The 27,818-nt window shown below is 47.9% G+C and overlaps 1 protein-coding gene across 2 annotated transcripts; it reads left to right on the top strand.

Moving 5' to 3' along the window:
• Window positions 1–1,706: 1,706 nt before the first annotated feature.
• On the top strand, window positions 1,707–27,818 carry LOC134354397 (probable G-protein coupled receptor 146). 2 transcript variants are annotated; one of them, XM_063063388.1, is made up of 3 exons: window positions 1,707–1,840; window positions 20,764–20,896; window positions 25,599–27,818. In XM_063063388.1, the coding sequence occupies exon 3, from the start codon at window positions 25,705–25,707 to the stop codon at window positions 26,737–26,739; it is 1,035 nt and encodes a 344-aa protein (XP_062919458.1). In that variant the 5' UTR covers window positions 1,707–1,840; window positions 20,764–20,896; window positions 25,599–25,704; the 3' UTR covers window positions 26,740–27,818. The 2 variants fall into 2 exon arrangements, with proteins under 2 accessions (XP_062919458.1, XP_062919459.1); XM_063063389.1 differs by lacking the exon at window positions 1,707–1,840 and adding an exon at window positions 3,606–3,637.

Below are 27,818 nucleotides of genomic sequence, written 5' to 3'. Positions count from 1 at the left end.
TGTGACTGCGTGGAATTCCCCCGCGCGTTCCGGATTCCTCGCACATCCCAAAGATGTGCAAGTTGGTAGCGATTCAGAAAACTTTATCGGGTTTAACAGACATGACTACCGCTTTACAGTGGCCAGGCTCACTGGTCATCCGGGGAGGGGCTGTCAGTTCTCAGGGAGTAAAATCTGTGAAGGGCTCTGGAGGTGGAGATAAAGGGGGAAATCGCGAGAACGTACATCAGTCATCTTCAAGGTGAGCAGCTTCAGGTTCCTGGGTCTCTGAAGATCTACCCTGGGTCCAGCGTATTGATCCAATTACAAAGCAGGCATGGCAGCTAGATTTCATGAAGAACCGCCAATGCTCTAGCGAATTTCTGCAGATTTCACCGGGAGAGCATTCGAACCAGTGGCACCGCCGTCTGGTACGGAGGGGGCCAATGTGCGGGATCGCGGAGCACTGTAAAAACTCAGCCATCTCCATCACGGAAGGCATGGCAGCTAGATTTCACTGAGAGTTTGAGAAGATTGGGCATGCCACCAAAGTCTGGAGCAAATTCCTACATTTGTACCGGGAGAGCCTTCTGGCCGGTTGTACAAGCGCCGGGTACGGAGGGACGGAAAACCTGCCGAGGTTGTAAACTATCAAGGGATTAATGTATTCTTATTGTAAATCATATACTTTCTTATTTATTGTTCTGTACTGCTATTAAACAATAAAATTCACAACATTTGTCAGTGTTAATAAACCTGAATCTGATTCCGATCAAAGAGACGGTAAAACCTTTCTCTGATGAAGTCTCCAAAAGGTTTGTACAAAATTGCTGCCGATGTACGGCGGAGAGCGGTCCGGCTGTAGGCATCACCGCCGGGCACTGAAGTGCCAACGCACGGGATCACAGGAGGCTGTGGAGGGTTGTAAACTCCGCCAGCTTTCACCACGGGCACAACCCTCCCCACCATCAAGGACACTTACAAGAGGCGGTGCCTCAGCGAAGCAGCATCCATCACTATGGACCCTCGCCGCCCGGGACGTGCCCTCTTCTCATTCCTACCATCAGGAAGGGGGTACCGGAGCCTGCAGGCACACACACTCAATGGATTCAGAAACGGCTTTTTAACCCGCTCTGCCATCAGATTCCACGGAGTTGTCCCTTTTGTTTTGCGCTATATTTGCAAATAGTAGAAACTTTACGCTGTCTTGATGCTGCAGGACGCATTTCACGTTATATCGATTCGTGATAATAAATCTGATTCCGATGATCTCTATACTTGATGGTTCTATATGAACGTGCGAGAGAAGGAACACGCTATAATGTGCGTATGTTAAAAATAATTCGTGTACTGGCACCCTGGGAGTGGCGCGGATGCGTCTCTCGTTCCCGGCCAGCAAGTCGCTGAAGTGGAAACCAATCAGCTGTTCGCACTTCGTGCGGTCTTTGTCACCGGATTCCGAATGCAAACGCCACACTCTCAGAACGCCGCGCCGATTGTTCCCTCGTTTTAACCCGTCCTCCCCGTGAGAAATGCCTCGTGTTGTCAGAGTGCCCCTTGGAGAGGCGGGGAAGGGACGGGGAAGCTGCGGGACGGGGGAGGAGGTGGGTGTCGAAGTGGGAGAGCCAATGGCAGCCGTGTGGCGACGAGCGCACCGGCTGGGAGTCTGTGTCAGAATTTATCAGCGTCCCGCAGAACTGCGCTTCCTCCTTGGGGACCAGGCTGGTCGGCAATATAAAAGAGAAAGAAAGAGAGAGAGAGAGACACACACACACACACACACACACACAGACACAGACACACACACACAACAGCTGGGAGATCGTCACAGGACATCGCCGCAAGACCTGAAGCATAAAAGGTACGGTGTATAATACAATTTCCTCTTTTTTTCCATACAGTGCTTTGACAATAGGAATAGTAATTTTTGGAATGTGCTCTAGATTTTATGCCCTTGCATTTATCACAAAGAAAATGAGTGTCTACTGAAGGTTTTTAAGTGTCCATCAGAACCTTGTGAAGAGAGAACTCTTTGTGAGCGAGGACCGCGGGCTGTGATGCTCTCCGAGGTGGAATAGCTGAATCGACGCTTAATTAGCCTTGGAAGTAAAGTCGTGTGCTTCCTCCTGGAAAAGGAGGGGGATCGTAAAGAAATAGAGCAGAATTAGGCCATTCGGCCCGTTGAGTCTGCTCCGCCATTCGTGGTTTATTTACTATCCCTCTCAACCCCATTCTCCTCCCTTCTCCCCGTAACCTTTGATGCCCTTACTAATCAAGAACCTGCCAGCCTCCGATTTAACTATACCTGGTGAATTGTCCTCCACAGCCGTCTGTGGCAATGAATTCCACAGATTCATTACCCTCTAGCTGAAGAAATTCCTCCTCATCTCTGTTCTAAAGGGACCTCCTTCTATTCTAAGACTGTGCCCTCTGGCCCTACACTCCCCGACGATTAGAAGCCTCCTCTCCATGTCCACTCTCTCTAGGCTTTTCAATATTCAAAAGGTTGCAATGTGATTTTCCCTGATTCTTCTAAATTTCAGTGAGTACAGGTCCAGAGACGTCAAACGCTCCTCACCCATTAACCCTTTTATTCCTAGGGTTGTTCTTGTGAACCTCCTTTGCACCCTCTCCAATGCCAGCACATACTTTCTTAGAAAAGGGGTTCAAAGCTGCTCAGAAATACTCCAAATGCAGTCTGACCAATGTCTTGTAGAGCCTCAGCATTATATCCCTAGTTTTAGACTAGATCTCTACCAACAAACCTAAAATGCTGGTGGAACTCAGAACATCAGACTATGGAGGGGAATAAACAGTCGATGTTTCGGGCTGATCTCCAAGAGGACAACAACCTTGTCTTGGTTCAGAGGCTCGTGTGGCTCAATGACCCAGAGAGCTACGTTGACTGAAGTCTTTTCTTTTCCATACTCTTTTCCATAGATGCTGCCTGGTCTGCTGAGTTCCTCCAGCATTTGTGTGTATTGCTTGGAATTCCAGCATCTGCAGGCTTCCTCTTGCTTGTGATTGGAGTCAGGGCATTGTGCTTTAGCTCTTGGTAGGGTCACCCATGCCAAGCAGGTCAAAGGGTAGAGGCCAGACCTCCAGGTCCACCAGCCCTCCAGGTTTGGGGGTTCAGCTCAGGGCTAACAACCCTGATGGGTCAGAAATAATTGTTACGGAAACAGCAATGAAGAAACTATCTGCATCTCAGTGTGATGGTATTCCTGAGTCTCCACCTGGGACTTGCATGACTGACAGTAGCGAAAACCAAGAGGAAGCTCATGATGAAAGAAGCCCTGAACACCACCAGAGATGGAAGACATTGGCAGAGCAGACTCAGTGGGCTGAATGGCCTAATTCTGCTCCTATGTCATGGTCTTATGGACATTGATTGCTGCCCTAAATGCCAGTGGTGTAACAGGCAGTAAGTAGGTCGTTTCGGGCTGAGACCCTTCATCAGAACATCAATTGTTAATTTCCATCCACAGATGCTGCCTGACCTGCTGAGCTCTTCCCACATTTTGAGTGTGTTGCTCTGGATTTCCAGCGTCTCTTGTGTTTAAGACTACGACTCTATCCCTTTGTCAACAGGGGATTGTGGAGGCAATTGTGGAACGTGTATGTTTGTTTTCCTGGATTTGCCCTGCTGCTGAGTGAGGTGGGTGCTTGTACAGGGTTAGTCTGGCAGCAAACCAGAGCTCGTGTCTGACTGAACAGACACGCTCACTCTCACGTTATGGCTGTCAGTCTGACAGGAGCCAAAGCTCAGTCCGCACTTCTCCAGAGATGGTCACCTTGTCGTGGTGGAGGGGCTTGTGAGATCCTGAGAGCGAAGATGTCTCGAGCTTAGCTCCTGGTAGGGTCACCCATGGCGGTAAAGTCAAAGGTCAGGTTCCAGACCAGGAGCCATCTAACCATGGCGGAAGATGACACAGTGAAGGCGGAGGAAGGATGCAGAGGTGAAGAGTTCCCAGGGTCTCCATGCTACTGGACTCTGACCTGATCTGTCAAGGACAGTGAGGTGCTGCCCATGCACCAGCCTTCCCATGTTACATAAATGCCGCCCAGCAATTCCCTAGATTTAATCCTAACCTAATCACGGGACAATTTACAATGACCAATTAACCTACCAACCGGTACGTCTTTGGACTGTGGGAGGAAACCAGAGCACCCGGAGGAAACTCACACGGTCACGGGGAGAACACGCAGCCAGTGGCAGGGCAGGGATTGAACCCAGGTGGCTGGTACGCTAAGGATTCCACCCTAACATCCCGGATTAAGTCCTGTTGCCATCAGCGAGTGGCAAAGGGGGCAGGATTGTGAGGTCTGGCCCACATTATTCCAGAGTGTATGGATCCCGGGTCGACCTCCACAGTTGCCTGAGGGCCCACCAATACATAACCCCTTAGGGGAACATTATACTCGACTCGAGTGATCGCGCTACTACGAGCGATCATGTGCAATGATTGCCTTCCCTCTGAGTTAGCTGATGCTCTCAACTGTGTTGAATCAGAATTGGGTTTAATATCACCGGCATGTGTCATAAAATTTGTTGATTTCGCAGCAGCAGTACAATGAAGTACATTGTAATAATAGACAAACACTGTGAATGACAATAGACATATACAGTACATAATAGTTAAAGTAAATAAGTAGTACAAATATAGAAATAAAAAAATAGTGAGGTAGTGTTCATGGGTTCAATGTCCTTTCAGAAATCTGATGGCAGAGGGGAAGAAGCTGTTCCTGAATCATTGAGTGTGTGCCTTCAGGCTCCTGAACCTCCTCGCTGATGGTAGCAATGAGAAGAACATGCTGGGTCTTTATTCCTTGGAGCGTAGAAGGTTGAGGGTGGACTTGATAGAGGTATTTAAAATTATGAAGGGGATAGATAGAGTTGATGTGGATAGGCTTTTTCCATTGAGAGTGGGGGAGATTCAAACAAGAGGACATGAGCTGAGAGTTAAAGGGCAAAAGTTTAGGGGTAACATGAGGGGGAACTTCTTTACTCAGAGAGTGGTAGCTGTGTGGAACGAGCTTCCAGCAGAAGTGGTTGGGGCAGGTTCGATGTTGTTGTTTAAAGTTAAATTGGACAGATATATGGACAGGAAAGGAATGGAGGGTTATGGGCTGAGTGCAGGTGGGTGGGACTAGGTGAGAGTAAGAGTTCGGCACGGACTAGAAGGGCCGAGATGGCCTGTTTCCGTGCTGTAATTGTTATATGGTTATATGGATATAAGAAGGCATGCCCTGAGTGATGGGGGTCTTTAATGATGGATGCTGCTTTTTAGAGGCACCGTTCCTTGAAGAAATCCTGGACAATACGAAGCCTAGTGCCCATGATGGGGCTGACTGAGTTTATTACTCTCTGCAGCTTATTTCGATCCTGTGCGGTAGCCCCCTCCACCCCAATACCAGACAGTGACGCAGCCAGTTAGAATGCTGTCCACGGTACGTCTATAGAAATTCACAAGACGTGGATGTTGCTGGTAACAGTGGTGTTTATTGACCATCTCCTATTACCCTGAGCTGATGAGATATTCAAGAATCACCATATTACTGCCTGGCGTCACTTGTCGGTCAGACTTCCTTCATGAAGGATATTGATGAACCCGATTGGCTTTTACAATAATCCATAGTTTAGTCAGGGATACCTTGGAAAGTCTTGATTTAAATGAATTAATTGAATTCATATTCCCAGCTAACTGAATGTGAGTATAAAGACATCACTGTGGGATTCAAACTCATGCCTTTAGTTCAAAGTAAATTTATTATCAAAGTACAAGTATGTCACCATATACTACCCTGAGACTCATTTCTTGTGGGCATTTACAGGAAAATAATGTAGCATTTATGAAAAACTATACAAAAACAAAAACTGACAATCGACCAATGTGCAAATGAAGTCAATTTGTGCAAATAATTTAAAAAATAAATAATACCAAAAGCATGACTTGTAGAGCCCTTGACAGTGAGTCTGTAGGCTGTGGACTCAGTTCAGATCTGTGATGCGTTCCAACATCCCAGCTGTAATACGGACAGCTGTCCTACACACTTCAGTCACTGGAGGCTGTTTTTGGAGGAGGAGTCAGCATTTTCGCTGACGCGGAGTCTGCAGTGAACAGAAGGGTTTCCTTAACCCTTCCTCTCAAGCTCAAATAAAACACAGAACTAGGAACTTGAAACACTTGCAAGTGTTTACACCAAGAATGAGTGTTTTCTGATATGATGTAGTACTCCTGTACTCCTGTGAAGGGGTCGATGCCTTTGCTGGAGCAAGGGGGGGGGGGTAGCGTAAGAGGGGGAAGGTTTTTCTGCTGCTTGTGCATGGAGGGTGGGTGCTTGGGGTTCTAATTTATTTATTTATTGAGATAAAGCGCAGAATAGGCTCTTCCACCCCTTTGAGCCATTCCGGCCAGCAATTCCCCAATTTAATCCTAACCTAGTCATGGAGCAATTTACAATGACCTATTAACCTACCAACCCGTACGTCTTTGGACGAGGAGGACCTGGTAGGAAACCCACCCAGTTACGGGGAGAGCATACAGGCAACGGTGGGAATTAAACCTGGGTCGCCTGTACTCTGAAGAGTTGTGTTAACCCCAATGTTTTCTGTCGCTCAATCTCTGGGTTTTTTCCTACTGTTTCGTGGATGTCTGTGAAGAGTAAGAATTTCGGGTTGTATATCGTATGCATTCTCTGATATTAAATTGAACCATTCAGAGGGTCAAGAGCCAGTGTTATATCACAGGAGGTTTAGCAGCCTTATGACCCTTCAACCATCAGGCTGCTGAACCGGTGTGGATAACTTCACTCACCACAACTCTGAACTGATTCCTCAGCCTTTGGGCTCTCTTTCAAAGACTCTTTACAACTCATGTTCTCATTAGTACTTTTTATTTGCTCAATTTCTCTCCTTTTGCATGTTGGCTGTTTATCAGTATTTATTGATTGATATACAATGCAGAACAGGCCCTTCTGGCCCTTCGAGCCACCCCCACCCAGCAGCCCTCCTATTTAATCCTAGTGTAATCACGGGACAGTTCACAATGACTGATTAACCGATAGATCCTTGGATTGTGGGAGGAAACCGGAGCACCCGGTCATGGGAAGAATGTACAAACTCCTTACAGACAGCGGCAGGAATTGAACCCGGGTCGCTGGTACTGTACAGTGTTGTGCTAACCTCTACGCTACCGTGCTGCCCCGATAGCTATATGTATAGCTTTTTGTAAATTTATTGTAATTCTTTATTTTACTGTAAATACATGCAAGAACATAGGTAGAATTGCTAGACATCTATCCATTCACAGACTGAGAGGACAAGAGTTCTGGAACATCGAACTCTTTAGGTCATGGACTGACATCACGTGGACACCAGGACATAGATGGTCAGACTCCAGTTTGTACTCTGAAACACAAAGGGCCGATTGCTAGTATCTATCCATCTGTCCATCTATCATCCATCCATCCATCTATCCATCTATCATCCATCCATCTATTATCCGTATCCATCCATCCATCTATCATCCATATCCATTCATCCATCCATCCATCCATCCATCTATCCATCTATCATCCATCCATCCATCTATCCATCTATCATCCATTCATCCATCCATCCATCCATCCATCCATCATCCATCCATCCATCTATCATCCATCCATCTATCCATCATCCATTCATCCATCCATCCATCCACCTATCATCCTTTAATCCATCCATCTATCATCCATTCATCCATCCACCTATCATCCACCCATCCATCCAAGCCGTGACTCCAGCTAACATTGCTCTCCAGGTCATTGTAGCACACAAGCCTCCAAACCCTATGACAAGGTTAAGGTCCTTTTGGAGGTTCTATTTGTCCCTTTGTCAATTATCCCCTGTAACCTTCCCTGTGATTCCCCTGAAACTCTCCCATTCTTATCTTTTCTTGCAACTTTCCCAAGGGATAGAACACAGAACACACTACAGTGGAACACTAGGAACAGGCCTGCAGCCCATGAAACCTCTGCTGAAGTGGAACTAAATCTCCTCTGCCTGCACATGGTCCATATCCTTCCAATCCCTGAGCATCCACGTGTCTATCTAAACACCACCATCGTGTCTGTCTCGGGCACCAGCCTTGTAGTGCATTCCAGGCACTCACCACTCTCTGTAAATAAAAAAAAAAAGGAATAAATAAATCTCCACCCTGCACAGTTCCCTCAAACTTCACCCCTTTCACCTTGGGATAAAGATTCTGACTGCCTGCCCCTCTGCCTCTCGTAATATTAGAAACTTCTATCAGATCTTCCCTCTGCATACGCTACTCCAAAGAAAGCATCCCAAGTTTGTCCAAAATCTCCTTCTATCCTCAAATTCAAGCAGCATCCTGGCATCTTTGGTGTAGCTAAGTCTCCACCAAAGGAGGTGTAAGGTGCTCCTTCCCTCTGCTGGCCTGCAGGTCACCCTTGGGCAAAGTCTAGCACCTGCTCAGCACCCTGATCAGGGTCACGTGAAGACATGAGAGCAGGCGGTGAGTGGTCGTACGAGCAGCCAGTGCACATCACAAGTCCTGGTTATGCGATCACTGGCACCAGGCAGACAATCTCTGAAGAGTATTAATAATGGCTGAGGTCACCCATCTTGTAAAGACACTGCCTGGGAAGAAGGCAATGGCAAACCATTTCTGTAGAAAAATTTGCCTCGAACAATCATGGTTATGGAAGGACCATGATCGCCCACGTCATACTTTATGACACATAATGAATAAATGATCCTGGTAAACCTCTTCATTACTCTCTCCATAGCCGTGACCTCCTTCCTGTAATTAGGTGAACAGGAAGAGCGGTCTAAGCCGAAGGCTACGCTTTAGAGATAGTAAGGCTGCAGACGTTGGATTCTGGAGTAACAAACAGTCAGCTGAGGGATCTCAGTGGGTCGAGCAGCATCGGTGGGTGGGAAAGGATCGTCAACATTTTGGGTTCAATCCATAGACCGTAAGGCATAGGAACAGAAGGGAGGAAGGAGGAGAAGATGGCGGCGCGACGCAGCGCGCGCGGCCGTTCCGAATGAATATCGATATGTGTTAACTAGGGGGCGGTGCACAATCCTGATTTGATGGAGACAGACGTGAGAAGCATGGAGGAACATCTGGAGAAACTTCTGAAATGCCCGCTTCGCTGCCGCTGCTACTGTGCGATCGAGAATCTCCGGAGACGAAGGCCCCAAATCCTCGGCTTTGCCTATTGCCTGTTGCCGGGGCCGGGGTCGAAGCGCTCGGCAGAGATGTTGCTCGGTGCTCGGTGTCAGAGAGCTGGTCGGAGGCTCGGAGTTTTCGGACGGACTCGGAGTTGGACTGTGGTCGGATGCTTCCAGGATGCTGCATCGGCAAGTTGGCGGTGCTGGAGGTTCACCGTCTGCGTGAGATGATGGGACTTACGAGAGACTTTGAGACTTTTTACCGTGCCCATGGTCTGTTCTTTATCAAATTACGGTATTGCTTTGCACTGTTGTAACTATATGTTATAATTATGAGGTTTTTATCAGTTTTTCAGTTGGTTTGTCCTGTGTTTCTGTGATATCATTCTGGAGAAACATTGTATCATTTCTTAATGCATGCATTACTAGATGACAATAAAAGAGGACTGCATGTCCTCAGAATCTAATCTAATCTAATAGGAACAGAATGAGGCTATTTGGCCCATTGAGTCCGCTCCAAACTTTGATCATGCCTGATTTATTTTCCCTCTCAATCCCATTCACCTGCCTTCGTCCTAAAACTAATCAAGAACCCTTCAACCTCCGCTTGATATTGATTAATGATAATAGTAAGTATTTTATCGATCCTGAGTGGGAGATTATTTAGTCACAGCAGCAACATTTAAAAACACACTGACCAATAGTAATAATAAATATAATTATAATATTATCAACTAATAAAGTACAGAATAATAATATACATAATAATAATTTACCAATGTGCAATCATAATGAATGAAATAATAAAACAGAGACTATTGTACTATGATGTGTGTTCTCCTGTTGCACAGAGACGAAATGCTTATTACATTCCACAGGAAAGATTTTCTGTAACGATCCTTGTGGCAGTAGAGCTGAATGATCCTGTTCGAAAGGGGGCTCCACTGCTTATTCAGTAGCTCGTGGAGAGGATGTGCCAGATTGTCCATAATGGATAACAGTTCGTTTAGTGACCTCCTCGCCACTATAATTCAAAAGAGTCCGGGTTTCGGCCAAGGACGGAACCAGCCCTTATGATGAGATTAGTTAGTATTTTTGCTTCACCAGCACTGAGGCTGCTCCCTCAGCGTAAAGCCGCACAGAGGGCCGCACTCACTGCAACAGACTGGTAAAAGATTTCAATTGGCCACTGTAAAACTTGTAAATTGCAAGTCAGTGGAGCACATAGAACTCAGGACAGTACAGCACATTACTTTGATTCATGATGCTGTGTCGAACTATATAAGCCCACTCCACTACCAATCTAACACTCTTTTCCTACTCAGCCCATAACCCTCCGATTTCCCTACATCCATATTCCGAAGATTCTCCTAAATGTCCCTAGTGTACCAGCCTCTATCACCACGTCCGGCAGTGCATACCAAACACCGACCACTCTCTGTGTCAATAAAAAAAAACCTACCTCTGACATCTCCCCTAAATTTTCCATCATTCACCTTAAAACAGGGGTTTCCAATCTGGGGTCTACAGACCCCTCGCTTAATGGTATTGGTCCTTGGCATTAAAAAAAGGTTGGGAACCCCTGACTTAATAGGATATCCACTGGTATTTGTTGTCTTTGTTACTAAGGACACCTGGACTACAGGATATTCAGCTGACAGCCCTGTGGGTACAGTATGTGAACTCTTCCCATGTGGGGGGTGGATAACTGAGCGGTAGAGGTATAACTCTGTTAGCTATCACTACGGTATTGGCCTTTGACACCCCTGCCTTTTTTCATTTCACACACCTCTCTCAAGATGCCTGTCATCCTCCTTCACTCCAAAGAGAAAAGCCCCTGGCTTGCTCAGCCTTCCGTGTGAATGGGTGCTTGGTGGTCAGTGTGGACTCGATGGGCTGAAGGTCCTGTTTCTGAGCCTCATGATTCAATAATTCCCTGAGGATAGATGTGAGCTATATATAGTTAGCACGGCTTCTGCACAGCAAATGCATCGGAAGGAATTAGAAATCTTCCGCTACATGCATGACCTGCCTTGTCCCTGTGCTGTGGAGCGCACGCGGTTTACACTGGAGAGCAGCTGGCTCAGAACACTGAGGCACGTCCTGAAATTTCACTGAAGACCAATTGGCTTGGAACACAAAGCGACATCCTGATTACAGCACGGTACACGGCCCAGTACATCAGCATTTGCTATCTGCTTTGGTGAGACCCATCGAGCACCTCCACACCAACAGCCACAGGCGGGGCTTTCAAATGTCTTAATTCCCGTTTCAACGGGTCGGTCCATGGCCTCCCCTTGTGCCAAGATGAGCCCACCCTCAGTGTAGAGGGTCAACACCTTGTATTCCATATGGGTAACCTCCAATCTGTTGGCATGAGTACCGATTTCTCCTTCTGGTGAACAAATTCCTCCCCCTTCTTCTTTTCCCCACTCTGACCTTTTACTTGTCACCAGTGCATTACTTCCCACTGGATCCCCTCATCCTTCCCCTTCTCCTATTGTCCACTCTCCTGTCCTATCAGATTCCTTCTTCTCCAGCCCTTGACCTTTCCCACCCACCTGGCTTCACCTATCACCTTCCAGCCAGCCTCCTTCCCCTCCTCCCACCTTTTTATTCTGGCGTCTCCCCCCTTCCTTCCCAGTCCTGTAGAAAGGTCTCGGCACGAAACGTCGACTGTTCACTCATTTCCATAGGTGCTGCCTGACCTGCTGAGTTCCTCCAGCGTTTTGTGTGTGTTGCTCTGGATTTCCAGCGTCTGTAGAATTTCTCGTGTTAGCATTTGGAAAAACCTAGAAGCTCTTGTAGCAATGAAGAGCCCTTCTACATCTGAGTGCGATGGGGTATTCCAGAATCTCTACTGACAGTAGTGAAAACCGAGCTACTGACACGATGAAGGAAGCCCTGAACACCACCAGAATGAAGGACCTTCACCGCTGCCCTACACACCTGCAGTGTAACGGGCAGTAGAGAGGAAGCTCTTGTACATATACAAACGTACATCTCTCTGGCTATCCATCCCATGGGATGATGATGGTTCCTTAAAATTGTAAGGAAAAGCATGTGCGTGAGTGGGTTTTAGGTGAGTGGGGGGGGTTGCACGGGTCCATACTCACCCTCTCGACATCCCCTCCCGGATCCAGCAGCATGGTGGGGTCCAAGACGGCTGGGGGAAGTTCTGTTGCAGTGAATGGCCACACCAAGCTTCGATGCAAGGGATGCCCTTTCCGCACTTCACGGCACGTGTTTGCTAGATGGGCGTTGACCCTACGTGAGGGTTCATCCGCCCTTTGACAGGTCTTGTCTTTCATCCTGCAGGGTGTCTAGCCACCCTCCTCAGCAGGCAAGCCTGGTGGGGGAGCCGGTTTAGTCGCCGACCACCCAACCATGAGACAGGTAGTACTGGGTTACGTGGTACCAGGAGCACTCAGACAAGTGACCTGACATCAATATACATACCGTAGCTACGTCAAGAAACTTGGATGTGGAGGGCAGATTATTGGGTGTGTTTAAGGCAGGGATCGATAGGTTCCGAATTGTTAAGGGGGGAAATATTCAGAATCGGGTTTTTTTGATCACTGACTTGTATGAGGTGAAATTTATTGGTTTGCAGCAGCAGTACACTGGAAATGTATAAATCTCTAAACTCTGAGAAGTAAATAAGTAAAGAAATAACAATGCAGATGTGATGGACTGTTCATAACTGTGGTGGAGGGGAAGAAGCTGTTGCTGAACTTTGAAGTGTGCATCTTCAGGCTCCTGTACCTCCTTCCTGATGGTAGTAACGCGAAGAGGGCACGTTCTGGACAGTGAGTGTCCATAGTGATGGAGGTCATCTACTTGAGGCCTTGGATCTTGAAGACACCCTCTGATGGGGAGGGTTGTGCTGAGACCACAGCCATCTGCAGCCTCTTCTGATCCTGTGCGTTAGGCTGGCGGGTGGGAAGGCAGGAGAATGGGGTGAAGGAAAGTAACCAGCCATGCTGATCGGTGGAGCAGACTCGATGGGCCAGTTGTGCTCCTATATCTCATGGTCTCGCCATCAGAACAAAACTGTAAGGATGCACTGTAGGAACAGGACCTTCTAACTTACTCTGAGATCAGTTTAATCCCTCCCTCAAAGCCTTTAGCCCCAAGATGAAGGGTTTCTGCCCGAAACGTCGACTGCTTATTCCCATCCTGTCTGACTTGCTGAGCTCCTCCAGCACATCGTGTGTATTCCTTTTACATAACCCCCAATTTTTTCTATCATCCATTGGCCTAGCTAAGGGTTTCTTAAACGCGCCAATGTACCTGCCTCCACCAGGGGGCGCCACAGTAGCATGGCGGTTAGCACGATGCTTTTACAGCCCGGGGTCTCGGAGTTTGGAGTTCAATTGAGACGCTATCTGTAAGAAGCTTGTATGAGCATCCCGTGATCGGGTGGGTTTATGGGGATGCTCCGGTTTCCCCCCACATTCCGAGGATCTATCAGTTCGTAGGTTAATTGGTTTTGTGATTAAGCAAGTGTTAAGTCGGTGGGTTGCTGGGTGGTGAGGCTTGTTAGGCCAGAAGGGCCTGTTTCATGCAGTATCTCGAAATATGGCAGGGTTTTCCAGGCATCCACCACTCTCTCTGACACCCCCCCCCCACCCCCCCACCATACTTTCCTCCAGCTTCAAAATTATGGTCTCTCATATTAGCAATCTCTTGCCCTGGCCATCCACTTTCCAAAAGTTCCTCAACAGCCCTCGATCCCTCGTGTCCGCCTCAGGCCTCGGTCTGACATCTCATCCAGAAGTCAGCACCTTGGGCACGGTTACAATCCCTGAGCGCCGCACTGGATTTTAGCAATCAGGAGTGGGCCCACACGACCATGAGCAGAATTAGGCCATTCAGCCCATTGAGTCTGCTCTGCCGTTCCATCATGACTGATCGTGGATTCTACCCCATACACCTGCCCTCTCACCATATCCCCTGATGCCCCGACCAATCAGGAATCTATCAACTCCCGCATTAAATATACCCACGGACTTGGCCTCTACAGCAGTCTGTGGCAGAGCATTCCAAAGATTCACCACTCTTTGGCTAAAAAAAATTCCTCCTTACTTCTGTTCTAAAAAGTCACCCTTCAATTTTAAGGCTGTGCCCTCTAGTTCTGGGCACCCCCACCAGAGGAAACATCCTCTCCACATCCACCTCATCCAGTCCGTTCAACATTCGGTAGATTTCAATGAGACCCCCATGCATTCTTCTAAATTCCAGTGAGTACAGCCCCATATGCTCCTCATATGTTAACCCCTTCATTCCCGGGAATCATCCTCGTGAACCTCCTCTGGACTCTCTCCAATGACAATACTGTACATCCTTTCGGAGATAAGGGACACAAGAACGTTGACAATACTCCGTGCGACCTGACAAGTGTGTTATAAAGCTTTAGCATTATATCCTTGTTTTTATATTGAAATAAATGCTAACACTGCATTTGCCTTCTTTACTCCAGACTCAACCTGTGAATTAACCTTCTGGGAGTCTTGCACGAGGACTCCTAAGTCTCTTTGCAACTCTGATGTTTGAATTTCCTCCCCATTTGGATAATAGTCTGCACTATTGTCCCTTTTAGCAAAATGCGTTATTATACATTACCACCACAGAGTAGTGGGTGCTTGAACCTGCACCTTGTGTCGAGAGAGAAAGTGAGGTCACATACTGTGTGTGTGCGTGGGTGGGTGTGTGGGAGGGAGAAACAAGGCCTGTTTTCCTGTTTCTTTTCTGTTCTGTTGCTTTCTGTGTTCTGTGTGGTTCTGCCAAACTCACCAGGCTTGCTACGTTGTCGCCGGAATGTGAGGCAGCACCCGTTGGCTACCCCCAGAATATGGTTAGGTGGCTTTGGTTGCTGATGAAGAACGACATAGTTCACCGTACGTTTTAGTGTACGTGTGAAATAAATCTGAATCTAAACCTGCCATAGGTGAGAAGTTTGGAGCATTTCTATATCCGTTCGGTTTCTCAGTTTGACAATGGGGCCTTGCTGAAAGCTCACACCGGGACCGTTTGATGGTTCTGGGTCTGTACGCACTGGAATTCAGAAGGGTGAGGGGTGACCTCCAGTGAAACCTTTTGAATGTTGAACGGCCTTGATAGAGAGGATGTGGAGAGGATGTTTCCTATGGTGGGGGAGTCTAAGACCAGAGGACACAGCCTCAGAATAGAGGGACGTCTATTTACAATGGAGATGAGGAGAAATTTCTTCAGCTCGATGATAGTGAATCTGTGGAATTCATTGCCACAGGTGGCTGTGGAGGCCAGGGCTTTATGTATATTTAAGGCAGAGGTTGACAGATTCTTGATTGATCAGGGTATGAATGGATATGGGGAGAAGGCAGAAGATTGGGACTGAGAAGAAAAATGGATTAGCCATGATGAAATAATGGAGCAGTCTGGACAGGTCAAATGGCCTCATTTTGCTTCTGTATCTTATAACCATATAAACATATCACAATTACAGCACGGCAACAGGCTATCTCGGCCCTTCTAGTCCATGCCGAACTCTTACTCTCACCTAGTCCCACCGACCTGCACTCAGCCCATAACCCTCCATTCCTTTCCTGTCCATATATCTATCCAATTTAACTTTAAATGACAACATCGAACCTGCCTCAACCACTTTTGCTGGAAGCTCGTTCCACACAGCTACCACTCTCTGAGTAAAGAAGTTCCCCCTCATGTTACCCCTAAACTTTTGCCCTTTAACTCTCAACTCATGTCCTCTTGTTTGAATCTCCCCCACTCTCAATGGAAAAAGCCTATCCACGTCAACTCTATCTATCCCCCTCATAATTTTAAATACCTCTATCAAGTCCCCCCTCAACCTTCTACGCTCCAAAGAATAAAGACCCAACTTGTTCATTATGGTCTTATCACAGCGCTGTCCCATCCTAGTTTAATAAACACGAGAGATTCTGCAAATACTGGAAATCCAGAGTAGCACACACAACATGCTGGAGGAACCCAGCAGGTCAGGCAGCATCTATGGAGAGGAATAAAGAGTCAACGTTTCGGGTCGCGACCCTTCTTCAGCTGCCAGACCAACTTGAGTTCCTCCGGCATTTCGTGTGAGTTAGTAAACACAGAGATGTTCCGACTCGAGGAATAATTAGAGCTAATAAAGCAATCCATTGTGAGGTCCTTGACTCCACTGTGAAACGAGTCTTCCCGAGAGTTATTGTGAGGATGATTCCACTTACTGATCTTGGAACCCACTCGCCCGGCCGACGGGTTGTTCAGCTTCTGGAGGCTGCTCAAGATGCAGCCCTGCTCCCTTTGTCTGAGCCCGTGTGAATGGGAGGACGGCCTTGGAGACCAGCACTACCCTGGGATGTGAGAAGCAAATCGAAAGAAAGAGCTATTGAACGAGTCAAGGGACTCACAACAACATGTTGCTCTGCCAACAGGGAAAAAAGCACTGACTGTTTTCTAGCTTTTAATTTTCTTTACAAGTGCACTTCTGTGAAAATTTAATTCAGTCTTTTATTCCTTTGCCTCTATGGATTCGGGCCTTTGACAATCTCCTTAGGGAGAAAAAGAAGTGTGAAGTGGGACTAACGTTCAACGGTACGGGCCACTCACAGAATCATGATACCTGAAGGAGGCTGTTCGGCCCATTGAGGCTGCTCTAGCTCCTGCAAGAGCAGAGGAGATGAGCACAATATTGATCGGTTTTTTTAAAAATTTACAGATACAGCGTGAATCAGGCCCTTTTGTCCCAACGAGCCGCACCCCCCAGTAACTCCCGATTTAACCCCAGCCTAATCACAGGTCAATTTACAAAGACCAGTTAACCCATTAACTGAAACGTTTTTGGTCTGTGGGAGGAAACCAGAGCACCTGGAGGAAACCCACGTGGTTTACGGGAAGAACGTACAAGTTCCTCGTAGACGGCGCTGGAACTGAATACCAAACTCCGGAACGTCCTGAGCTGCTATACCATCCCGCTAACTGCTACGCTGCTGTGGCATCCTGACCGTTTTCGTGCCAGAGGTGGTATCGGTCTGGTACTTGGTGCTTGCAAGGGAGCTGGACAGAAACCTCTGCTCCTATCTAGAACAAAGGTACTTGAGGGCATGCTGGAAGAACTGTGATCAGCTATGGACAAGGCGCCAAATCACAAACAAGAGGAAATCTGCAGATGCTAGAAATCTGAGCAATACTTTAACTTTATTGTCGCCAAACAATTGATACTAGAACGTACAATCATCACAATGATACTTGATTCTGCGCTTCCTGCTCCCTGGATTACAAATCGATAGTAAATATTAAAAATTTAAATTATAAATCATAAATAGAAAATAGAAAAATGCAAAGTAAGGTAGTGCAAAAAAACTGAGAGGCAGGTCCGGATATTTGGAGGGTATGGCCCAGATCCGGGTCAGGATCCGTTCGGCAGTCTTTTCACAGTTGGAAAGAAGCTGTTCCCAAATCTGGTCGTACGAGTCTTCAAGCTCCTGAGCCTTCTCCCGGAGGGAAGAGGGATGAAAAGTGTGTTGGCTGGGTGGGTCGTGTCCTTGATTATCCTGGCAGCACTGCTCCGACAGCGTGCGGTGTAAAGTGAGTCCAAGGACGGAAGATTAAGCACAGCTATTTAAGGGTGTCGGCCTGAAACATCAACTCTTTTTTCCTCTCCATAGATGCTGCCTGACCTGCTGAGTTCCTCCAACATTTTGTGTGTGTTACTCCAGATTTCCCACATTTGCAGAATCTCCCATGTTTGTTAAACTGGAGGAACTCAGCAGGCCAGGTAGCATGTAGGAAAAGAACACAGTTGATGTTTCGGGCCAAAACCCTTCGGCAGGACAGGTTAACTGTACTCTTTTTCGAAATGCTGCGTTCCTCCAGCATTTTGTGTGTAGAGTATTGCAGAGCCAGATCACCTGGTTTTGACTGGTGTGGACAAAATAGGCTGCCGGCTGTTTGTCAGTGTCAGAGTCTGTTCACGTTTCGGTATTTCATCCACTCATTCTCTCTCCTTCCACCTACCTCCAGGATCTATTCAATTCCTTTCTTGAAGCAACGATCCAGATTATAACGACATGAAGAGATGTTCCTCTTTTCTAACCTATGCTTTCTTCACCAACCACCTGCCCATTCCTGGTCCATTCACCATGCCCTCTCTCTATTCACGTTGGTTCTTGTTGGTGTGGATTGTCAGATCTGTTCAGTAAAGTTTAATTGAGCCCCCCCTGACATCGTCAAATACGGACACTCTTGCATCATGAGTTCCGAATCATGGATACAATTCATAAAATGTTGAAATGTTAGTATAACCAATCACCAACTTCAAAACTGAAAAGTCAGTCGCTCCCTTTCCAGCTCTTAGTGGCCCTCCTTTTCCACAGAAACTTCTGAAATCGCCATTAATATTTGACCATCCCTGTCTGGACTAGGGGTGAGGGTCACTGCCAGCGACGTTTGCTCGGCTCTTCGTTGCACTGAAGCTGAGGCTGTGGGCCTGCTCTGGGCTTCGTGTCTCTGGACTCAAGTTCGTTCAGAATGCTGCTGCTTGCTTTTATTGTTCGCACGATCGGTGTTTTTCTCCTCTCTGCGCATTGGGTGTTTGTTGGTCTTTTTTTAATGGGTTCTTTCAGGTTTCTTGTGGCTGCCTGTTAGGAGACGGATCTCAAGGTTGTATAATGTATACGTACTTTGATAACAAATGTACACGTTTGTACTTTGAACTTTGAACCAGAGTCATGGATTCAGAGAGTGCCACAGCCAACCTAGTCTGCGCCGAACTGTTACTCCCACCCACCTGGATTCACCCATCACCTTCTAGCTTGGCCTCCTTCTCTTCCCCCCAAACATCTTTTGATTCTGGTGTCTTCCTCTTTCCTTTCCAGTCCCGATGAAGGGTCTCGACTGTTTATGCCCTTCCATGCCTGACCTGCTCAGTTCCTCCAGCGTTTTGTGTGAGCTGCGATGAACTGCTATTCTGCCTGTTCCCATTGACCTGCGCCTGGACCATAACTAACCATCACTGCCATAACCATAACCATAACTGCCCCACCTAACCATGTGCTTATCCCAACTTCCCTTGGAAAAGCAGCAAACGTACTGCAGTCGTGGACCGCTCCCACCCCTGGAATTTCTCCCTTCTGCCCTCCCCATTGGGCAGAAGATATGAAAGTTTGAAAGCATGTGACAACCAGGCTGAAGGACAGCTTTCTCTTCTGTCAGATCCCTTCTTCATCAGCCCTTCATCTCTTCCGCCAATCACCTCCCAGATGGTATTCCTTCCCCTGCCTCCCCACTTCCTAATTCTGAATTCATTCCCCCCCCACTTTCCAGTCCTGATGAAGGGCCTTGACCTAAAGGGGTGGGGGCATGGTGGCATAGTGGATAGCATAAGGCTTTACAGTCCTATCGACCCGCGTTCAATTCCCACGACTGCCTGTAAGGAGTTTGTATGCTCTCCGTGTGATTGCGTGGGCTTCCTCCCGATGTTCCGGTTTCCTCCCACAGTCCAAAGACGTGCTGGTTAGTAGGTTAGTTGGTCATTGTCAATTGTCCCAAGTTTAGGCTGGGGGTAAAATGGGGGTTGCTGGGTGATGCAGCTCGAAGGGCCGGAAGGGCCGATTCCAATATCTCAATAAAATAAAATAAAACGTCGGCTGTTCATTTTCCTCCAGAGATGCTATCTGACTGTTGAGTTCCTCCAGCATTTTATCTGCGTTCTTCTACTTCACTGTTATCAAACTCTTGAATAGGCCTCTCGTAAGCCTGTGCCTGGCGTCACGTCATGGACATAGAATCAATCTATAGAATCCATAGACTCAAAGAACACTGAGGCTGTCTACAAGAAGGGTCAGAGCCGTCTCCATTTCCTGAGGAGACTGAGGTCTTTTAACATCTGCCGGACGATGCTGAGGATGTTCTACGAGTCTGTGGTGGCCAGTGCTATCATGTTTGCTGTTGTGTGCTGGGGCAGCAGGCTGAGGGTAGCAGACACCAACAGAATCAACAAACTCATTCGTAAGGCCAGTGATGTTGTGGGGATGGAACTGGACTCTCTCACGGTGGTGTCTGAAAAGAGGATGCTGTCCAAGTTGCATGCCATCTTGGACAATGTCTCCCATCCACTACATAATGGACTGGTTGGGCACAGGAGTACATTCAGCCAGAGACTCATTCCACCGAGATGCAGCACAGAGCGTCATAGGAAGTCATTCCTGCCTGTGGCCATCAAACTTTACAACTCCTCCCTTGGAGGGTCAGACACCCCGAGTCAATAGGCTGGTCCTGGACTTATTTCCTGGCATAATTTACATATTACTATTTAACTATTTATGGTTTTATTACTATTTATTATTTATGGTGCAACTGTAACGAAAACCAATTTCCCCTGGGATCAATAAAGTATGACTATGACTATGTATTTATATTTATTGTGTTTCTTTATTACCGTGTACTTTACCTTACCGTGTTTTTTTCTGTGCTGCATTAGATCTGGAGTAACAATTACTTCATTCTCCTTTGCACTTGAGTACTGGAACTCCATGCAGGATGAGTTGTCACACAGAGACTGAGCACCTTTTCACACATTTTTGTAAATTCCTTTACAGGATGTGAGTGTTACTGGGAAGGCCAAACCTCATCCCACATTGCCCTCCGACTGTGGCTGTCCAGACTATTTACAAGAGGAGTTACAAGCCAACCACGTTCCTGTGGATCTGCTTCACATATAGGTCGGACTAGGTAAGGACGGGAGAGTTCTACACCCCGGGTAACATTAGTGAATCAGTGGTGAGTTTCTGTGATAACTCTGAAGTTTCAGGGTCACTTTTACTGATATAATCATCTCCTAAAGTGAACTAACATGCTGGGATTCAATGTTAACATCTCAAGAACACTAGCTGAGGTTTCTAGATTCCTCACCAGGCTGATGACTACCTCGCTAACCCATGCCTAGGTCACACCTGTAGTACACAGAGAACATAGTACAGAGCAGGAACACCATGATGTTTGGTTGGGTTGAGTTGTTCTCCGATTCTGGCAATCCACTTTCAAATGATTCATCACCACATGAGGAGACATCATCAGTGAGCTGTTAATTGTGGTGTGTCCTCTGAATAATTATCAATCAGCTGATTGGCCATCATTATGGAAATCCAATTGTGGTGTAGGGAGGGGTTCTTGTCGCTGATCGTTTGTGTGGCAAACTGTGTGTGCGTTGTCTGGAATTTTGTCCGCATTGGCTTATAAATGGGGTCGAGGCCTACATCTGTTTATAGGATTAACAGCGGAAAACCACACCTCCAGGAATTCTCCTGCATGCCGCATGTTAGCTTGTGCCATGACTTTCACTGATGCCCAGTTGAATTTGTGTCCCTCCAGATCTCCATGGGTAGAGACTAGGGAGGGCTGGTCATGTCACTTTACAGCCAGTTGATGTTCATGGATCATTGTGGCTGCCATAACATTTACTGCAGTCCCCACACTGGATTTAATGGACTACATTGGTCTTTTCCAATAGCTTGGTTTGTTCTTTAGATCTGTAGAGTACTCTCCTCAACGTTGCTGTTGGTTTATGTGTGACCAAAATTTGGAGGACACACCACAAGTGAACAGTGTGCTGATGATGCCTCCTCATATGTTGACAAAACGTTTGCAAATGGATCGCCAAGATTAGAGAACCACTCAACCATCTCAGCTACACATTTTCCGAGTTATTTCCACCACGATGTTTATCATGACGTGAACAAAGTCACCAGAGAGACACTGAAGCTGGTTGATAAAGGTAAGTGTTTATTCAACAAAAACGAGCAACAGTCATCATACTGAGGCACTCTTGGAAGAAGAGGCCTGCTCGACCCAATGACATTTCATATGCTGAAGATCAAAGGTAGCAGAACAACTCTACAGTGACAATGCTTAATTTTCAAACAACTCCTTCTTCACACACACACTCCAGACACCCAAAGTAATGTTAATCATCATTGTCCGGTTTGCAATCAACCCCAGTGTACAGCTTCAGGGGGGAAAGAAATTGTTCAGGGCTGCATTTTAAATTCAACCTACAACCCACATCCAGGTGTGAAGACTGGCTGCTGTTGAAATTAGTATTTGCTACATACCATGAGCAAAGAGATTTTGGGATCCAAGCTCATAGTTCCTTGAAAGTGGATGCACTGGCCAACAAGGTGGTTAATAAGGCTTATGGAATGCTTGCTGTGTTACGAGAATACACATAAAATTAAGATGTTTGCTGGCCTGGGCTAGCATCAGTGGCATCAGCAGTTGGTCTGCCACCTGCCCTCAGGGGAAGGAGAGATAAGGAACAATGGAGCAGCGTCTGGAGATGTGTAATGAAGGGATGTGGGAGGAAGAGCTGTCTGGAGCGGCTCCCCCCTTTGAGCCCTGAACTGTTTGAAGTGATGGACAGGCGATACCCCAGCAGGGGGATAAAAAGGGACAGGTTCGCTAAGACAGACACACACGCCACCCGAGGTAACGAGACCCTGGAAGCGGTGCGCCTCTCACGAGTGGTGAGAAGTACCGGACAACGCCCAGGGTGGAAAGGTACGATCAGCGGGAACCCGGTGTGTGTCCGCCATTGCCTGGGTGCCGGGTTCACTGCAGAGGATCGACCGCATCTGGAGGAGGGGTCACAGTCGGTGACCTCAGGTGACATCACCAAGGACCCGCCCAAAAGCTGTTTGTGAGCCATCTCGCTGGTCTGTGAGTGAAGCTGTGCTGAATGATCAGTTGTTCCTATTCTATGTCTCTCTTCCCCCACGTTGTCCATCGCCATGGCAACGATTACTGCGAACTGAACTACAAACTGGACTGAACTTTGAGTCATTTTGAATTTGGTCATTTAACCCCTAGATAACGATAGAGCTTGATTGATGCTGTCATCTTAATGCTGTGCACATGTGTGTTTATCATCACTGAACTGTTGCATTTATTACCCTTTCGATTACTGTGTTGCTTGTTTCTTTAATAAAACTTTCTTAGTTCTAGTACTCCAGACTCCAACTGAGTGATCCATTTCTGCTGGTTTGGCAACCCAGTTACGGGGTACGTAACAGCTGTATTAGTCGAGGGATTAATCTTGAGCCTCAAGAGGTTATGTTGCATCTTTATAAAATTCTGGTTAGGCCGTATCTGGGGTATTGCATACAGTTCTGGTCACCCCACTACAGGAAGGATGTTGAGGCTTTGGAGAGGGTGTAGAAGAGTTTTACCAGGATGTTGCCTGGTTTAGAGGGCATGAGTGGCTGGATAAACTTGGGTTTTCTTTCTCTGGAGTGTCAGAGGCCGGGGGGAGATCTGATAGAGGTTTATAAGTTCATGAGAGTTGTAGATAAGTTAGCAGCAAGTATCTGTTTCTCAGTGTAAAAATGTCTAATACCAGAGGGCACGCATTGAAGGTGAGAGGGGGTAGGTTCAAAGGGGATGTGAGGGGTAAATCTTTTACTCAGAGTGGTGGATGCCTGGAATGCACTGCCTGGTGTGGTGGTAGAGCCAAATACAATAGAGGCTTCTGAGAGACATTTGAATAGGTACATGGATGTAAGGAAGGTGGAGGGATATGAACATTGTGTAGGTAGCAGGGATTAATGTTTGGGTATTTTGATTTACTTTTTAGCTAGCTCAGCACAACATTATGTTCAGAACAGCCTGTTCGCTGTGCTGTACTGTTTTATGTTCTATAAAACTCCTAACAATATTGTGCCAAATCGATTGTGGGTAGGTCTGGTCTCCTCACTATTGGAAAGATGAGGAGAGTATGGTACTAGAGAGGGTGCAGAGGAGATTCACCAGAATATTGCCTGAGATGGGAGAGATTTTAGTAGGAATCTGAGGGGCAACATTCTCACCTAGAAGGTAGGCAGTATACAGAACGAGCTGCTGGAGGAAGTGGTCGCGGCAGCCACACTAACCACATTTAAAAGGGACTTGGAACAGGTACATGAATAGAACAGGTTTAAGAGGGATATGGACCAAACATGGTCAAATGGGACAGGGATTTGGGGGGGAAGCAGAGGAGAGGTTGGAGTCTCCGCGTTCAAAGACTAGTGATGTGGTCGGATACCAGGCCGGCAGACTGGCGTGGACGAGGGCTCGTGACCACCCCAGGGACTGTGAGCTGTTGGGTCCTGGAGTTGGACTTCCATGTGGGCAGGAGGAGCGAGGTCCAACGACCCCGGCCCCCCACTCCCACCCCGGGTTCGCAAATCAGTGAGACCGCAGTTTGAGGCCTTGTGTTTGGGGTCTATTATCAGCGAGTCCAGAGTTCAAGGTCTTAGTACTCGATGATCGGCGGGTCCTGGGTTGATGCCGAGGGTCGAATCGGAAGTCCAGAAGCCAAGGCCGAAGCTCAAATCTGCGAATCTCTGGGAAATTGAATTGAAATTGAAATTGAAATATCTTTACTTGTCATTGCATAGTACAATTTGTCATGCACCAATACAGCGAAAATGAGTTTGCAACTCTCGTACTCAATGCTATAAAACAACAAATAAAATAAATAAACAATAAATAAAATCAAGTAACCAGCCAGTACAAGCGATGTCCAGCAGTACAAAAGCACAACTCAGATGCATGACAGCCATAAAACCGTATTAAAGTAGCAATATAACAAATTTATTGATGATGCTTGATCGATTGGTTCAGAGCAATTGTAGCTCTGGGGAAAAAGCTATTTTTCAGTCTGGAAGTGCGGGCATAGAAAATCTTATAACGTCTGCCAGATGGAAGAAGTTCAAACAGATGATTGCATGGGTGTGTATTGTCCTTACAGATGCTTGTAGCTTTCCTTAGGCAGTGAGAGCTGTAGGTGTCCTCCAGGGCTGGGAGCTGTGTCCCGATGATCTTCTGTGCGCTAGAGACGACCCACTGAAGTGCGGTAAAAGTGATTTGAAGGCCCAATATCGGTGAGCTTGAGTCTGAGTTCACTGGAGGCTAAAGCCAGCCTGACCTCGGGTTGGAGGAGTGCGTGTGTACGTGCGCGGGAGGGGGAAATGGCGCTTGCTTTGCAGATGTTTGGCCAGGCATCGTGGGCATGCTATGTTGGCGTCGGAATGTGTGGCGACACTTGTTGCCTGCCCCTAGAACACCACCAGTCGTGTAGGTTGTTAACGCCAACACATACAGCACATGTGATTAAATACATTTGAATCTTGAATCTTAAAACCAGCTAGTTATATATTTTAAGCAACACACATCAAAGTTGCTGGTGAACGCAGCAGGCCAGGCAGCATCTGTAGGAAGAGGTGCAGTTGACGTTTCAGGTCCTGACGAAGGGTCTCGGCCTGAAACGTCGACTGCACCTCTTCCTACAGATGCTGCCTGGCCTGCTGCGTTCACCAGCAACTTTGATGTGTGTTGCTTGAATTTCCAGCATCTGCAGAATTCCTGTTGTTTGAGTTATATATTTTAATCTTGCTTGCAGATTTCTGGACAACATGACTGATGGTTTCCACTCCACAAGCTCCGCTTCCGTTTGATGAGGCTTCCAGCCTCATCCTGCTGACGGCTCTGGCCTGATCCTCGCTGCGATGTGGAGCTGCATTCAGGGGAACCTTGGACCTAATGGCACGCTGTGTGGAGACGACCTCTGCCAGAACGTTGGCCTGCTCCTGTCCGTGGCCTCGACGGCCTACCTTCTGGTCTGCTTCCCCCTGGGCCTCACCTTCAACGTCCTCGTCCTCGTCGTCAACCTTCGCCACAAACTGTCCATCAACATGCCGGACGTCTACTTCACCAACATGGCACTGGCTGGCTTGATACTTAACCTGGTGGCCTTCCTGCAACTCCTCAGCCCCGACCACCTGCTGTGGCCGGTGTGGGCTTTCGGCCGAGAGGTCTGCATGGGCTCCTTCATCCTCTTCAACATGGCGGCTCTGGTGAGCATCTACTCGGCCACGTTGCTGAGCCTGGACTGCTTCATCGAGCAAGCCTTGCCCCACACCTACATGTCCAGCGTCTACAATACCAAGCACGTCTGCACCTTCGTCTGGGGGGGAGCGGCGCTGGCTAGCTTCTCCTCCCTCCTCTTCTACATCTGCAACAAAATCTCTGACCAGACCCATGACTGCTCGCAGCTGCAGACCAAGGAGCTGGGGGACGCCATCATGTTCTTCACCGGCTTCCTGGTCCCCGCCGTGGGCGTGGGCTGCGCGCTTGGCCTCATCCTGCGGAAACGCCGGCCGCTGTGGCTGACGGGGCCCCACCGGCCGGAGCCCCCGGCCCAGAGGCTGCTGCTGGCCACGGTCCTGGTGCAGTTCGCCCTCTGGCTGCCCTACAACCTGGCGCTGCTGGTGAGCACCGCCCACTTCGTCACGCGGGCCGAGGGCGGGGGCCGCTTCGTCAACCGGCTTCACTTCCTGCGGGGCGCCTGCGAACTGCTGGCCTACCTGAGCACGTGTGCCATGCCCATCTTGTACAAGTACCTGCAGAAGACCTTTGATACCAGGCTCAGGCTGGTTATCCAGGACGTGCGGTGCGGGATAAAGGGAAGAGCTGGCACTCGGGGCGATGGGCACCAGCAATGCATCGTAACTGTCTCGGGGGCTGAAATCTCACGCCAATGAGCTTGCGTACGTCCCCAATCCAATGGGGTAGTAGGGTACCTGTCCTGACACCACCTTCCCAGGATATTTCTGCCCGTGCTTCATCCACGTCCACACACCTAGGAAAACCCACCTTTACTGTGCAAGACATCGCACCTCAAGATGAATGAACCCCCTCCACCGTTCCGTTACGACTGTATTCCCTGACGTTTAGAAGAGTGAGGGGGGACCTTATTCAGATCTATAAGGGGGCTGGTAATTTCACTAGTGTCACAAACAAGACATAGTTACAAGACGCTATCCGTGTTACGTATGCGCAGAGCAAGAACGACGTTGGAGCCGTATTAGTAAATGTTTTTAACTGAATCGCGTTAGTAACCACACACACACACACACACACACAGACATACGCCGAGCGCAGGAGTGGCAAGCCGGGCCCCCACCGAGGCGATACACACACGCGCTTGAAAGCCCGCGCGGCCAAAGAGCGCGAGCCGTCCGCGCGTCAGAAGCCCAATCAGAAGTTCTATCAAACGCATGCGCACTTGAAAGCCCACGCGGTCAAAGAGCGCGAGCCCAATCGATTCACCGCGCTACCAAATGGCCGCCTGCCCACTTGTCGCGTTCTCACAATCGAGCCGATACCCGGCACAGTTCTTTTATATGCGCGTTGTGCAGAGATTTTTCTCTCAAGTGGGTACTGAATGTCTCTGCCTCAGAGGGTGGGGGATTCCAGAATATTGGATTTATTTAAAATAGAACAGTACCACACAGTGCAGGCCTTTCGGCCTACAATGCTGTGCTGCCCTTTTAACCTTTTATCCATCTAACCCTTCCGTCCTACACAGCCCATAATCCCCCATTTTTCTTTCATCCATGATGTCCCTAATGTATCAGCCTCCACATTTCAGGTGGAGAGGGATAAACACCTGAAAGGACAGGTGAACTCTCACAATCAGAGAGCTCAGACAGCACAGATCAGCCAGTCAGGGGCAGGTTGGGAGGGCCTGGTGTCCACCTCCATTTTCGAGATTCAAGATTGTTTCATGTCATTTCCAGTACACAAGTGTAAATGAGAATAAGATCATTGTTACTCCGGA

This window comes from Mobula hypostoma, chromosome 11 (assembly GCF_963921235.1).
Source record: "Mobula hypostoma chromosome 11, sMobHyp1.1, whole genome shotgun sequence".
In the NCBI taxonomy this organism is placed as follows: Eukaryota; Metazoa; Chordata; class Chondrichthyes; order Myliobatiformes; family Myliobatidae; genus Mobula; species Mobula hypostoma.
The sequence above is the reverse complement of the archived record's forward strand: the minus strand, read 5'-3'. Positions and strand labels throughout refer to the sequence as shown.

Excerpts from the sequence above, each read along its gene's own strand:
- LOC134354397 (XM_063063388.1), top strand. The coding sequence starts at position 25,705 with ATGTGGAGCTGCATTCAGGGGAACCTTGGACCTAATGGCACGCTGTGT.